This window comes from Labrus mixtus, chromosome 13 (assembly GCF_963584025.1).
Source record: "Labrus mixtus chromosome 13, fLabMix1.1, whole genome shotgun sequence".
Classification (NCBI taxonomy): Eukaryota; Metazoa; Chordata; class Actinopteri; order Labriformes; family Labridae; genus Labrus; species Labrus mixtus.
Genome location: NC_083624.1, coordinates 14,209,062 through 14,223,968, shown reverse-complemented (window position 1 = coordinate 14,223,968; position 14,907 = coordinate 14,209,062). Strand labels below are relative to the sequence as shown.

The 14,907-nt window shown below is 39.8% G+C and overlaps 1 protein-coding gene across 2 annotated transcripts in view; it reads left to right on the top strand.

The window, feature by feature from the left end:
* hdac4 (histone deacetylase 4) overlaps positions 1-14,907 on the top strand; it is a 132,078-nt gene that overhangs the window by 38,618 nt on the left and 78,553 nt on the right. For both annotated transcript variants that reach the window (XM_061053817.1, XM_061053818.1), the window contains exon 3: positions 12,691-12,753. In XM_061053817.1, coding sequence (XP_060909800.1) covers positions 12,691-12,753 — 63 coding nt within the window. The remainder of the gene's footprint in view (positions 1-12,690; positions 12,754-14,907) is intronic.

Below are 14,907 nucleotides of genomic sequence, written 5' to 3'. Positions count from 1 at the left end.
CTGTCACGGGATAATAATCATCCTAATGTACAGTATGGCCCAGGGTTGACTTGTTGTACACTACATCAGGTTGTCAGATCACTGTTACAGTATGTTATGTAAGACGGACTCTGTTGCATTGTCAGATGCATGGTTGGTCTCTTATTTTGGTCTGAACATAATAATCTTAACATCCATTAATGTTTCTAGGGTTTATTTCAGACAGATGTGCAGAAAAAATAAATCCTGTGACATCATTTGTTGTATGACGACAACAGATATCGTACATTTCTGGTTGACCCCACTGCACCTTCTTTGTATGAGCTTTGTATTGTATTGTCAATTTACATGGAAGCAAAATAAACCAAGGGAAACAAAATACTTAAGTGCCATTCACGTCTGTGTGAAACTGCTCAGTGAACTAGATCTCACATCACTAACACCAACAGGGTGTTACCTTGCAACATAGCAACTTCTTCTAGTAGAACAGGTGAAACGCTTTGAAATCAGTAAAAGTCTGGCCATGTTGAGGGCTGCAGCAGTGTGAAAGAAGTGTTAGTGAGTTTCAAAAAATGAGCTAGCATGTGGCACAGGCTCTGCAAGGGTCATAAACTGACATCACTTGTGCTACTCTTGGGGTTTAATCTTTCTGTTCTTCAACGATTTAGAGCACGGTCGAGAAATGTACTTTTTGTGAAGTTTCCAACTTTGGAACTTTGTCTGTGACTGTAGCCCTTTTCAGAATGCATTTCCGCAGAGCGTAGTAACTTAGCTCAGCCTTCATCACGTCTTTGTACATTCATATTGATTCTTCTACAGAGTAATATTCTTTTCCCAGTCTGTGAATTCACATTGTGTGTCGATGGTTTCTGAAACAAAACACAGCCTGAATAGGGCTTTACAAATCTCTTAAAAGTCATAAGGTGTAAGGCCAGCATTGGTTTGGTTTTTTAATCAAAGATGGACCTGTACTCTCACCTCCTTACAGATGGAAAATGTTACGTGTTTTTCAACATATGCACTACTTAAAGTTTTTTATATTTCATTTCAATTAATTGATTCATTGCAGGACTATGCAAGAAATAGCAGACAGTGTCAGGAGATCCTGCAGGACTGCATGCCTATGGAAATCGTCTTAACAGGACCTGAAGGAATAGTTTCTTGGATGTATTCCTAGAAGATTGTTGCTTTCCTGGAAGTTTTTCAAGTAGCTCATAATCAGACCTTAAGTCAAAGAATTGAGCCCAGTGACCCAGATACGATTGTTATGAGCCCAACTTGGACTTAACAAATATTGTAGATTAGCAGAGAAACATGCAGCAAGGATTTGATGGCGAGAGGATTTTCCTTTGGTTTTTAAATGCAACTCTAATAAAACACTTTGTCTTCCTACCTCAAATAAAGTTAAGTGTTATTTGTATAACCACATCTAGTGGAAGGAAGAAAAAACTATTAGGAATTAATTAGGAATTCAGTACAAGTCTCTAGACATCGCAGCAACCACAAACTGTACAAATAGTCATTCTGTGTAATGATCCCTTACATGGTAGCCCAGTACAGTACAGAACCTGTCTGTTAAGGTGTCTCTGTAGTTCCCTGACTTTTCAGCACTTGGCTCGAAATCTCCCAAACTTTTTTTAAACATCTCAGCTCCACTGATGTGGCAATATAACCAACACACACATAAACACACAGCTGAATCACAGGAGAGCCAAATACTTGAACTGAGGTTACCATGCTCATCCTTGCTTGCTTTTTAAACAAGCAGAGAAACCCCCCCCCCAAACCTCCCCTAGCACCCAAGTCCAGGAGCTTTGCCAAAAGCAGTCTAACGCTAAACATTCACAGCGCCGGGGAAGAGAAAGCAAACTCTGGGAAGGTACAGGATTGACGTCAGAGAGAGCCACATGTAAGAAATTCCTTCCTAATTACTGCGAATGCACTGGCTTATTGTATAATAATGTTCTGGTTCATATTCATCTCTTTAAAGGTGGGTCTTTGTTTTATAGCCTGTGCAACCTTTCAGACTTGTAATTCTCTCTGCTCTTTCACCTAAACCAGCCCTATTATTCCACCTCCTGCTTTTTAACTCCTAATTTCTCCATGTCCCTGAACAGTTTCTTCATCCTTCACTTTCTCCTCTTCATCAAGCCTCACTTTTCCTCCGTCTCTGCTTCCCCTTTTCCTCTCTCGTCCACTCCAACTTACAGGACGTCTTAGCACCTACGCCCTCTTCTGCAGGAGTTATTTCTTGTGTGCAGTTAGGCAGATGTGTTTGGATTATTTCTGCTGACCAACTGGTCTTGCAGCTGCACCTGTTATTTCTCCTCCCAGGAATGCAAACGCACTTCCTCAGTCGAGCTGATGGCCTTGTGTTCACACCACTTTTAAACTGGACTCACACTCATTAGACATACTCTTTAATGTTTTGGGTTCAACTGGCCCTCAAACAATATCTGAGTCATATGTAGCATTAACATATTATAACCACGCCATCTGTTATGTTTAATGAAACAGTACTGCATGTGGGAGATTCTTCTTTATGAACTGTGTTTATGTGTGCACAGGATCTTAAAATTTGACATAAAAGCAAAGTAATAATAAAAGTAATGGTTTATTTTATAGAGAAGGTAGTAAAAAGTTTGCCTACAGTTATAGGACTCGGGGACAGTGAGTCGGGGGCTAGATAGCATTTATGCTGGCTTTCTCATGCTGAAGTTACTAGAAGGAGAAAGATGTTTAAAGTATGTTGATGTTTTTAGAAAAGGTAATTCCTCAAGTTTGAGTAATATTTTCAGTCTGATATATCAAATTGTTTGGTGTTGTAAAAATGTTGCAGTTTTGTTTAAAAAAGGAATCAAAAATATATTGGTTAGGCTTTACAAAAATGCAGAGATTTAGGAAAAAGGTTGAGCTTTGATAAAAAAAAATAAGTTGCATCAGTCGTGTAAGTAATGTAACTTATGTTTTTATTGTGACGTCAAAGAAGCCAATGTTTATTTATTTTTCTATGGGGATGAAACCGAAGCGGCATGGTTAAAAGTTTGGTGTTTGTTAGCACCTCTTCTCTGATAATACCTCGTACTCTGACAAACTTTGCAATGCCAAGGAGCCCCATTTAGCACACTGTAAACCTCATGGACCCCCTTATGCAACATGCATTTAATTCCAGTTGATTACAATAGACAGTATCCTAAATGAAAACTACAACTTCTTAATATATTTCCTTATTGTGTTAATCATTCATATCCTTTATTTTTCTTTCCTGTAAACAGACTTTTCTAATTTCTGACTTAACTATAATCAACAGTTAACTTTCTTAAATATTCTCTCTAGTTATCCTTTCATTACATTTATGTTTTTCTTTCATCATACACAGTTTTTGTTATCCCTCTTTACAATACTTATCAGGAGTAGTAATGGTAGTTATGTAGTTCAAGATTCAAGATGAACTTTATTGTCTCACAAAGTGACTAGGGGGTTAGGTTTAGTGATATAGTAGAAATGTTCCCATTTCAAAGGAGGTCTAACTTTCTGATATATCAGTGTCACTCATAGCGGATGCTTGATTCTGATTGGCCAGAGCGGTGGATGTTATTTTTTTTTTTTATTGAAATATTGCCATAGAAAAAGAACACACATATTTAGTTATGGAGTGATGAATGACTATAAAAATAGTATATTAAAATGTTATTTTTACAAGTAACTTAACGTATTGATTATATTTACCCCCTCCCACCTCCAAGTTTCTGCGACCTCTCTAGCAACCCCTGGCGACCCCTCTTGCTTTGACACTGGTCTAGCAACACAGGCCTCGTTAGAGACCGAGCCAGGCAGTTCTTAAATTAGAACAAGGTTTCTGAAATATATGTTAGTATTTGAAGATTTAATACTTTAGTGTAGGTTACAAGAAAAGGGGAATGGCTGAGCTGAGTGTAAAGTCAATTTAGCAGAAAGGAGTGTGATAGTGAGGTGTTCTGCAGCTTCACACACACAGGAAGTATTTGTGCTAAACTTGAGGCAGGAGGGAACCTTGAGATTCCTGGAGGAATGCTTTTGAAGGTGCTCTCCCTCTCTCTAGACGTTTTCACATACAGTGTGCGCTCCTGAAAATTTGTAGAGAATTTCATTCAGGCTGCCCCTGAAGTTTTCATGACTTGCTTGTTCACACATGCATCTCACAGTGGGCAATACAGTTCGACACCCAGCTCCTGCAGCCACATGTCCGATGTGTCCTTGGGCAAGACACTTAACCCCTTAACCCTCCTGCTGCTTTTGCGATGTTTGAATGTGTATGAATGGGGTTAGTTACTTCTGATGGTCACTTTACATAGCAGAGTCTGCCATCAGAATGTGTTGGTGTTAAAGCGCTTTGAGTAGTCAGACTCAGATGACTAGAACAGTGCTATATAAGCTCAAGTCCATTTACCATTCTTTTTTTTTTGAAAGATTTATTTTTGGGCTTTTTGTGCCTTTAATGGAGAGATAGGACAGTGAATAGAGATGGAAATCAGGGAGAGAGAGTAGGGAATGACATTATTATTTATCTCCAGAGAAATACCTCCTAGAAATATATCAGTGTTTATGTTTACATGACTTTATTATGGACTGCCTCCTTAATTGAAGTTCAGTTGACCATGTCATACTTTTAGTGTCTTGAGTCTCCGTGCATGTAAACCTTGACAGTGTATGTTGTTAGGAGGTCTGGTGACACTTTTTTATCATGTGAGCAAGAGTGCTGCTTTATTAAGCTTTACAAAATCAATAAAAATTCCTATTATGTCAAAGGCTTGTGGCTGCAGATAATTGGGGAACTATCTAGTAAACCGAATGTTTCGCTGTGGTCGACCAGGCTACAGTTAAAGGCTTTAATTGCATGCAGGGAAATTGGAAACTTCTGGATTAAAAATGAACTCAAACAAACATTGAACTCCTATATATAGCTGTAACCCTGTTAGTCCAGCCTGTACATGTATGTACACACTGAAGCTACAGGTAGTCACAAAGTAATCACAGACCTCGAGGGAAGCTGGTGGCTGCAACGCACATCGAACGTGATTCAGCATGACTGGACCTGTTGTGAATCACACCCATATTCCAGGCATCAACACACAGTGAGCGCGGTTCTTGTCAAAACACACACAAAAGGTGTAATTACCTCCAGTGGTTTACAGCCTGTTGTGTCCAGTTTTCTATTTGTCTCACTCTCTCTTTAGTTAAACTTAGAGAGAGTATTACGTATGAGTATGTTTGGACATTTTTAGGACAACAAAATCAGCTTGTCAGAGCCGGAAAGTAAAGGGGAGATTATGACACTCTCAGAAATTGTTGGCTGTTTGTTGGCTATTTGTATCAACCTTATGTTGTAACCAATGGTCTCTCGCCTTTGCAGTGATCTGAGAAAAGTTCTTATTTTCAAGGTTGTTTGCTTTCTCTGGGGCTAAAAGCCAACCTCTGTACCCTAGGTATCATGAGTTGGTATTCTGAGTTGAGATGTATTGTGGAATTTGTGTTTACTTCTCCTGCCAGTCTCCTTTTGTCACTGTGAAGTTGTACAAAGGAAATTGAAATGTGCACATCATATCAGTGTAGGGCAGTGAAGAACTTTGGTCAAAATTTTGTAAATTCTGAATCTTTTTGTGGCATTGAGTTTGTGTGCAGGTTTGTCCTCTCTTTCATTCAACAAAGCAAAAAATGAAAAGAAAAAAAAATTGTGTGAAACATAGCTGCAACATGTAATCACTGCTCTGCCGTCTACATTGATGGTGACAACAAACAAAGGTGCTTGGAATCTTCCAGGTTTGAAAGCTTGCAGATGTATCAACAAGGTTCAAAGAAAGGTTTTAGTAGAAACATATGGATTGCACTCATAGTGTGCTTTTTTTTTTCTTGTGATCGCTCAAAGGACTTTACACTGCATGTCACATTCACCCTTTCACACACACATTCACACACTGAAAGTGGAGGCTGCTACGGGAAGTGCCCAATTCCCCATCAGTACTCATCATGTTAACATCCACACACTGATGGATATGCACTTGGGAGAAAATTGGGGTTCAGTATCTTGCCCAAGGACACTTCAGAATGTAAACTGCAGGAGCTGAACCACAGCGGCCTCGGGGGCAGAGCCTTGACCATGCATAGGGGCTCAACTTTTTCTGACTGATGTTATTATGCACTGCAGAACTTCTTCAATATTTGTAACCTATTGCATTAGCAGTGAGAGGAATATAACTATGATATCCCCACATGTGATGATTTTACAAACAGAAAGGGCCTTCACTCCACCCAGTGACCTCTCCACTCCTCCACCGATGTCTCTGTTCCTCTTGGTACATAGTCAGCCTTTAATAGTGAAATGCACACACACACACGCACACACAAACACACAGCGGGTCGGTATAAGGTATCACAGGGATCTCCTGTCTCCCCATGGACATACCTCGTGTTGCCTGCCTGCTGCCGGACCACATGGCCTCTCTGTAGCCGTTATTGTGTGTGGGGTACAGTGAGAGTGATGGATTGAAGGCCTGAGAGTCTGACATATAATCTATATTTTACTTCTGTGTGTAAATCAGTAAAATACTTCTTCTATTTCTGGTTAATTGAAGATACAAACTCTTGTGTCCTGGGCTGAACTGTGAATGGGTTGAATAGATTATGTGTCAGTCATTATTGTCAGATTCAACATTTTGTATACAAATAGTAATATCTATGTTTAAACGTGCTTGAGTAGATGAAGCATAGATGAAATATGATGATCTGCACAAACTTAGAAGATGCAGAGTCAAATTTAAATGAAAGGCTTTATTTGCTCCTGTGGGTTCAAAACGTCCAGAGGAAGTGCTGTGCATGGTCAACATGACCACAATACCAACAAGGGAATTTTAACAAGGAAGTGGTGGTGCAGTGGTTGCATGGGTTAACTCCTGCACACAGACTCAGAACAAATACTTCTGAACACTGAAAAAAGTCAGCAGAACTTATTTACTGCTCATATTTTTTATTAATATTACGAATGTGGAAATTAACATCCTCACAGGCAGTATAGTGTGACAAGTTGAATAAGATAGAAAAAAATAAAAACACAAATGGCTCCCACTTCATTATCGGTTTTGCAGGTTTTGTTACCATTGTTATTTTTGTGAAAGATGTTATCATATATTAACCAACCTAACTAGTTTTGGATTTTTGTTGCCCTTAATGATTTTAGAAACTAATATATAACTTTCTATTTCTAGAAACAATCAATTTGATTTCAGATCCTGTATATGCTTAAACAATCAAGACCAAGATAGTGAGACTTTCAGCAGACAAATTTGCCTTATCTCCATCAAGTCATTAGGCTACTTTTCTGCAACATCTTTATACTTATTGCCAAATATATAAAACATCTGGTAATCTGAATTTGGGAAGACATATTTGTCCACTAAATGAAAACAATGTCATACTCACTCTTGAAGCAAAACATTATCTTGGATACCAGTGTGGTGATAACTGCTCATCCTCCATTGCTCTTGCTTCTGATGATGGTCTGTGATTGGATATGCATAAATATGCATCCAACCGTTAAATGTTTTGAGACACAAGACATAGACTTGATATATAGATGTTTGAAACTGAAGGTGAACTTTTTCTTAAGCTCCATTGCTGACTCTTGGTGTGGAGATTTGGCCATGCTTGTGGCAGCTTTGTTTTTGCAGCTATTAACAGGGCAGCAGGACATGTTTTACAGCCTGGCACCTACATGTGTGGTTTGTAGGTTCAAGGGCACACAGAGATTCTACCTCCACTAGAGCCAGGTTAGAGTTACATCCTCAAAGGCTCATGAGTCATAAAGGGCTTTTCAATGACCAGCACTGTGCCAATCAGTTTATTCTAAAATATAGAGCAAATTAAACTAAGATTCCAGTTAAGAATCTGTAGTGAAGAGCTAAACCATCCAGTCCTTTGGTAACTGAGGAGTGGCAGTGTGTGACTTGACTTGTTAGATGTAGTTAATTTGGTTTCCAATCACAGGATGGAGATCTCATTTTGGACTGAATCTTCTCGTATATAGGCTTCCCAGCAGGTTATCTTCTGGTTTGGAGTGGTAGTGACAGGTTGGAGTAGCTGGCACACTCTCAGACTGGCTCTGAGTTTGGTTGCAGCAGAAGGGCAATTTTGGTGGAGCCTCGGCAGACAGGATGGCATAGTTGGCAGAGCAGAGCATGGCAGAACTCTGAGGCCGATATGGAGGGCTGAGAATACACCAGACTGAGATGTAGTGGACTAGACAGGTTGGCTTTTCTGGCTCTGGTGCAGTAATTGGATGTCAGGTAGAGGAAAAGGTCTACCAGAACATGGTGACTTGGCACTTTTATCATCTCAAGCAGCAGGAGGAATGATGTATACATACAGCTTTGTCTCTTTCTGTACCTCTTTATGAATGCTCATGTCTGCTACCTTCTCTTACATCATGGAAGGGTTCTCCTCACCATCGTACACCGGGTGTGTACCCACTGAAGCAGGCACTCCTGCTTCCTGCTTGCCTCTGAGCCAAATTGTCCTTTTGCCAGACGTCGGTAACTTGGCACACTGTCTCTTCCTTTTCCATGCGGTGATCACGTATGTCCGTCCACAAGAAAGTCTGTCAACACACTTAGGCTGTTGCAAGAAGGATACGATGACTTGCGCTGTCAAAATGTTCAATTTTGAGAGAAAGACACAGAGCACTGTCTTAATTGCACTAATACATTGACATCAGTACCTGTACTAATTCAGATAGTGTGCAGGAGTTTTCTTGATGAAGAACAAGAAATATTGGGCCAACATTGGGTACCTAAGGACTTCTTTTTCTGTTGCCATGGTATTGAAACAGGTTTAAAAATCAGTAGAGTTTTTCTACTATCGTATTAAAGATAAGAATTGTGGTATCATTGCAACCCTAATGATGACACATTTAAAAATAGCAAACACTTTGAGCTATGCATGTACTTTTCTTGGTGTGTATGTATTTTCTACAGGCCATATTCCTTCATGTCACTGGGGAGATGAAATAACTGTTGCTGACGGGTGTGTGCATATGGTCAGGTCACAAAGGTCAACACATTAGAGTATCCATCAGTGTCCAGAGTCTCTCAGAGAACCGGGGGCCATCATTGTAACTGCACAGCAATAACACCCAGAAGGTGCTAACATAATAACCTATTCAGACATATATTACGATGCCCAGGCATATGTCCTTGCATGTATTTCCATAGAAACAGTCTACAACAGAACAAGCAGAGCCAAAAACTCACACAGCTGAGTGAGCTATGAGAGGTAGTGACCCTCTCTGTCTCCTCTCTCTTGAACTTTATAGCTGTCACCGCTTTTACAGAAGATAATAGTTGTACTGTAGAGAGGAAAAGGATTCAATCAGACTCTGAGACAGTGACGCAGTTTGGGCAGGATAGATGAGTACCTTGTTTAGAGCGGACAAGGGTGCTTTGTAGGGAAATGAGTGGCTGTACACACAGTATCAACTAGAGTGGACCGATCATAGGGCTTACTAACCATTATGACTCAGAGTATAGTAAACCAGGAGCTTGATGATGTAAATATGAGCAGTAGTTTGGAATTATGCAGGATTACACATTTATACCATTGATTAATCACATTTAAAAGGTTTTGAGACGTGCTAGCAGCGTCCCTTAGCAGTGTTTTCAGCCCAAACTGAAATATCGAATCAAAATACAGATCCAAATAAGATGAGTTTGGACTAATATTCGTGGTTCCCAGGTGATGAACCCTAACAATTTTGAAGATCCAACACTCTGCACACTTTCTGCTTGCACCAGCCCCAATAAGGTAAAGGTTGGAGGAGGAGATTCTTTGGATAATTAAATGACTTCAAGCTTCAAAACAAATACCAAACCTACAGATTTACTAGCTATGCAATCAATGTGTGTCATACAAAGAGCTGATTTATTGGACATTTTTAAAAATGGTTAATTGTGTGTTTCTTACTATTTTTTCACTGTTACGTTTATGAAATAATGGGGAGAAGGAACCAAACCCAATGCTCAGTTTACATGAATTCAAATAACAAAGAAAAGTGTAATTTTTTAAGATTTATTTTTGGGCTTTTTACTTTTTTATTTGATAGGACAATGGATAGAGGCCCGGGCCTCCTGTATGGAGGACTGCATCCCCGGTACATGAGTTTTTTTTTTCTTCTAACCACTAGACCATCTAGCGCCTCCTATTCTTCCATTTCTAACCTCTGAAAAATGTGATGCTTTAATGTTAATAAGGGAGCATTTAAGATTATACTCACAGCTCTTAGAGAATGTGACATCCTTCATTTCTAAATTCAAATAAAGTTTTGAATGGAGGGGGTATTCTTGAAGTAAGGATATCATCACAATAAGCAAAAACATGCATGGAGAGGGAGGACGAATGGAACTAACTGGTTGCTCCTCCTGCTTTCCCCCCAACTCCATTTTAATTTTATCATAAAGATAAAGATAAACTTTATTGATCCCCCGTGGGGGAAATTTGTGACCTCCTAGGGCAAACAGATTTATATGAACATTTTGTATTTAAAAGGTTTCTTACCTAAACCCCTGAAGACTTTTTGAAAGAGTGCTTTTATTAGATTAAAACAAATCCAGGCTTTTTCCCGCAATGCATCTCCATTTACAAGAACATGGTTCCTTCCTCATACAAGTGTGTCCTCTCCCTCACTCTGCATATTTGTTTGTTGTGGTAACCATGGCGATATTCTCTCATCACTGTGTGCTAAGGCAGAAAGCACTTGACCTGTCTTCCTCTCCAGGGGCTGGAGGTCATAATCTGCTGCTCGGTCATGGCTGGACCGCCCAATAAACCTGCCTGCTTTCCATGAGAAACGTTTTCCTGTACACACAGAGATAAATACACATATCCATACATTCTTCCCTCTGTTTTTATATACGCTCAGTGCCAACAGGAAGCCATGTGTATTTAACTGGATGTAAGTACGTGCAAAGGGTTTAAAAGGAAAAATAAAGGTGGCGATTACTATGTGCAACTGAGGGAAGATGCAAAACACTCACTTGTATGTTTGTTAGTGTCTGTGTGTGTGCGATTGCTTGGCCTGTCTCTCGCCTATCAAACTCTGGTGTCATCTTTCTGCCATCTGCCACTGCCACCCTACTGACATGCGCACACACACACACACACGCACACACACACACACACACACACACACACACACACACACACACACACACACACACACACACACACACACACACACACACACATCCAGCCTTCGTTTACTGTAAAACTCTAATCGCAACACTTGTTTCCTCTATTTTTTGTCTTTTTGTCCTCTTCTAGGGAAAGTCTCAGTAAGATATCTCCTTCTCTTACTGCAGACAAGGATGTGATTTTGTTAAGTTTGTCTGCTGTCCTGCACTAGATTTTTGTTTTCTACTTTTGTGAAAGAAACAAAGGAAGCTTTGGCCAGAGTTTATTATTGAAGCGTATGCATTTGGTGTGTGTGTGTGTGTGTGTGTGTGTGTTAGTGCGTTAGATATGAATATTTAATTCAGCCCCTCCCTCCATCATGTATTAATCATGGAGCAGTCTGCTAAGGCTGAAAATAGCGCCTAGCAACCCAGAAAAATAAAAATCCATAGTAGTGGTGGGTATGTTGTGTGCTGTTGCTCGTTCATGTGTGACACAGCACATGGCCTCGGCTCACATTTTCCTTTTCCTACACACTTAGTTTCCTTTCTCCACGTCTGTCTGTGTCCACTGTTTACACGCTGGTGGTGATGGAGACAGACTTGATGTTCGCCTGAGAGATTCTGCCAGTTTTTGTAGTGTTGATGTCTTTGAAAAAGTTGTTTATCTGTTTTAAACTTACTTACGAGTACATATTCTTAAATGCACTCTGAGAACATCCCACTGTGTCTGCACTGCCTGACATCCACCGAGTATAGGCAAGTTATATGCAGGATTACTGACCCCACCATCCAAACGAGCTGCCAATCTTCAGGATAAACGGATGTTGTATGCAGAACACAGAGCGTCTACTGCTGTATCTCAAATAAGAATTGTACCTTGAATGTGAGACTTATACATGTAAATTAATATATTTCAATATGTTTCATGGTTTTATTTCAAAACAAAAAGTGTTCCTATATGGAGCCAAATCCAGGTCACATCTCAACATGACACAGCCTGTCAATCAGGCCTCTGTATAATTTTTTGACACCTTGTAGTCTTTCAAGGGGAAAATTGTCTTTCTTCCAGCTTCAGACAAGTTCAGTCCGTTCAACTCAATTTTGAAGATTTGCAGTAAATGGGACTTAAATTGCTGCAGCGGTTTTTGGAGATACAGTAATAGGGAGTCGGGAGAATAGAAGATTTGTCTGTGTGCATTTCTTAATGGCTTGTTTAAGAATGTAGGCAGTGGGCTGTTTCTATACCAAGTTTGAATATCACCTTTCTCTGTCTCCAACTTTTCTGTAAAGCTGTCATCAGCTTCAGTTTTTCTTTTCACTTTAAAATACATGTATTTCTCTTTTCAAACCCTTTTTTCACCCTTTTGGTTTCTCCATATCCTGCTCTGCTCCTCCATACCTCCTTTTCCTTGTGCGCTGAACACACATGTTGTTGATTTGCATATATCCAGCTGCTGATTTTGATACTGAACACCACATTAAAGCAGATTTTTTTTTTTCTTGCCTCAAACAGGTAGCTTAACCAGCAAGGAACAACCGTTGGAATTTCTTAAACCACCTGCAAACAACCATTTCGGTATGTTAACATTTACATAATATATGTCTGCATGTTAACTGTTTGTGAGCTGAACAATTGATTGATGGAGTTGAGATTGTTGGAAGTCATGGCAGAAACGATTTCCTTCCATCACCCTGAAAACTCAATGACTCAAATGTGAAACACCTTGATTGCAGAGCAGTGGATGCTGACTGTAGGATAGGATATATTGTGGTCGATAAATTCAAGAAAACACAATCAGTAAGGAAAGGATACTAGGTGTTCTCGGGGGGGCTGGGTTGTGAACTCCAGGTAGACCAGGTGCTCTGGTCTATATAAAGAAAGGGGAGGAAGGAGGAAAGCCACAGGGCTATGTTCAGGCACTCTCGCTAGAGTAAAGGATATACAGTAGTTCAAATGCCTTTATTTAATCGGAGGTTTTACTGTAACAACATTAACAAAAAAAACTAAAACACTTGTCTTTTCTTATCCAACTAGACTTTGACTGGGTTGATTTAATATGAAATAAAGCTAAACATTTTCGCCCAATTCTCCCTCTCTAGGGAGAAAAGTCTTTAGCATGTTAGTGAGGCTGCAATGGCTCAGCATAGTATACATGGTTATCAGTGCCATATCATATCACAGTCATATCCCTAAAATCCACAGCCATGCTGGCCATTCTGATACTTATTAAGAAGTGACCTTTGGAAAACCCAGAGCAAAAGAATCACCAGATATTCATTTATTTATAGCAGTACTAACCGTGGTGCTTCCCCGCTCTCAGCCTTCAGGGATACACTCGCTCCGAGCTGAGTGATGGATGCATCATGTCCTCTGGTTAACTGATGTGTAATGCACCACAGGTGATGCAGAACATCAGTGTGGTTTGTGATTTGGTGATAACGTGGTTTGCCTTAGCTGGCTAATGCACGGCTCAGAAAACGCACTCCGTCAGTACGAGGAAACTTATCATTTACTCTCGAGTATGTAATCATTTCCACCCGCTGACGCTGCACTTTGTTTTTAGTAAATGGCGATGTATTATTCAGTGAAAGTCTGCTTTTAGAATTCACACTGCACATGGGCCTAAGTACAAGTGAAAAGAGACAGTTTGTTGGAACTTCGCGCTCTTGTTGACAGGAACGTGGGATGATCGCGCCACATCAGCATGTCATCAACCCACAAGCGGTATGTTTGTCCCATGTGGCAGGAGGAAATGCTGATGCAGCAATGATGTCACAGATATGGTTGCCAAGACCTGAAGCCTTCGTCTGTTAATAGCATGTTTCTGTGCTCGCAGCAGTGACACACACATGCATAAACACACAGACAAGACATGCACACATTCACTCTCCTTCAAAGCTGCTTCATCCTTGTTGGGAGTCTTTTGAAGTTGAGGACAGCGTTTCAGACATATTGTAAAAAGAATGATTGCTTGAACACAAAGTGCTTATAATTTAAAGTATAATTTCTTCAACTTGGACGTGAAAAGTAAAGTCCTTGCCTTGCCTGAAATTTCTCCCAAAAGCTTTGATACAGAGACATACCAGCCTTTAACTGTGATGCATCATGTTTAAAGTATGATTAGCTTCATAGAAGCATCTCCCTTCTCTTTATTACTCATTTTGACAAGTAGGTGTTGGAGGGTAGAAATGCTAACTTTGTTTAGTTTTCAAATATATTTTCTGTACTTTTGCTAACTTTTAAGAGTTTTAATTCCAAGGTTATAGAGTGAATGTTAGAATGAATGGATCCAAGTTTTTTAGAGACAACTTGCTCATAAACGTAGAAACTGCAGACTTATAACTAAGATAAGATAAGATAAGATAAGATAATCCTTTATTTATCCCACAATGGGGAAAATTACAGTGTTACAGCAGCAAAGAGCATAGATTGCAAACAAAAAGTGAACACAGTACAATTTAAATATAAAGCCTGCTGCTGAAGGAGCTGCCCAGAGCTGTTACAGTTCCATGCAGGGGGTGGGAAACGTTCTCCATCAACTCAACTACAAAGTAAAGCCAAAGCAAAGGCATCTAGATGAGAACTGTTCTTGTGTTCCTCTATAGCCAAACCATCAGACCCAGCCTGTCAATCAAATGACACTTACAATTCAGAGTTTGTTTCAGCCCTAATAATAACAAAATGTTTAAATGCCTGCCAAAAAAAGACAACAGCATTTTATTGGAATAA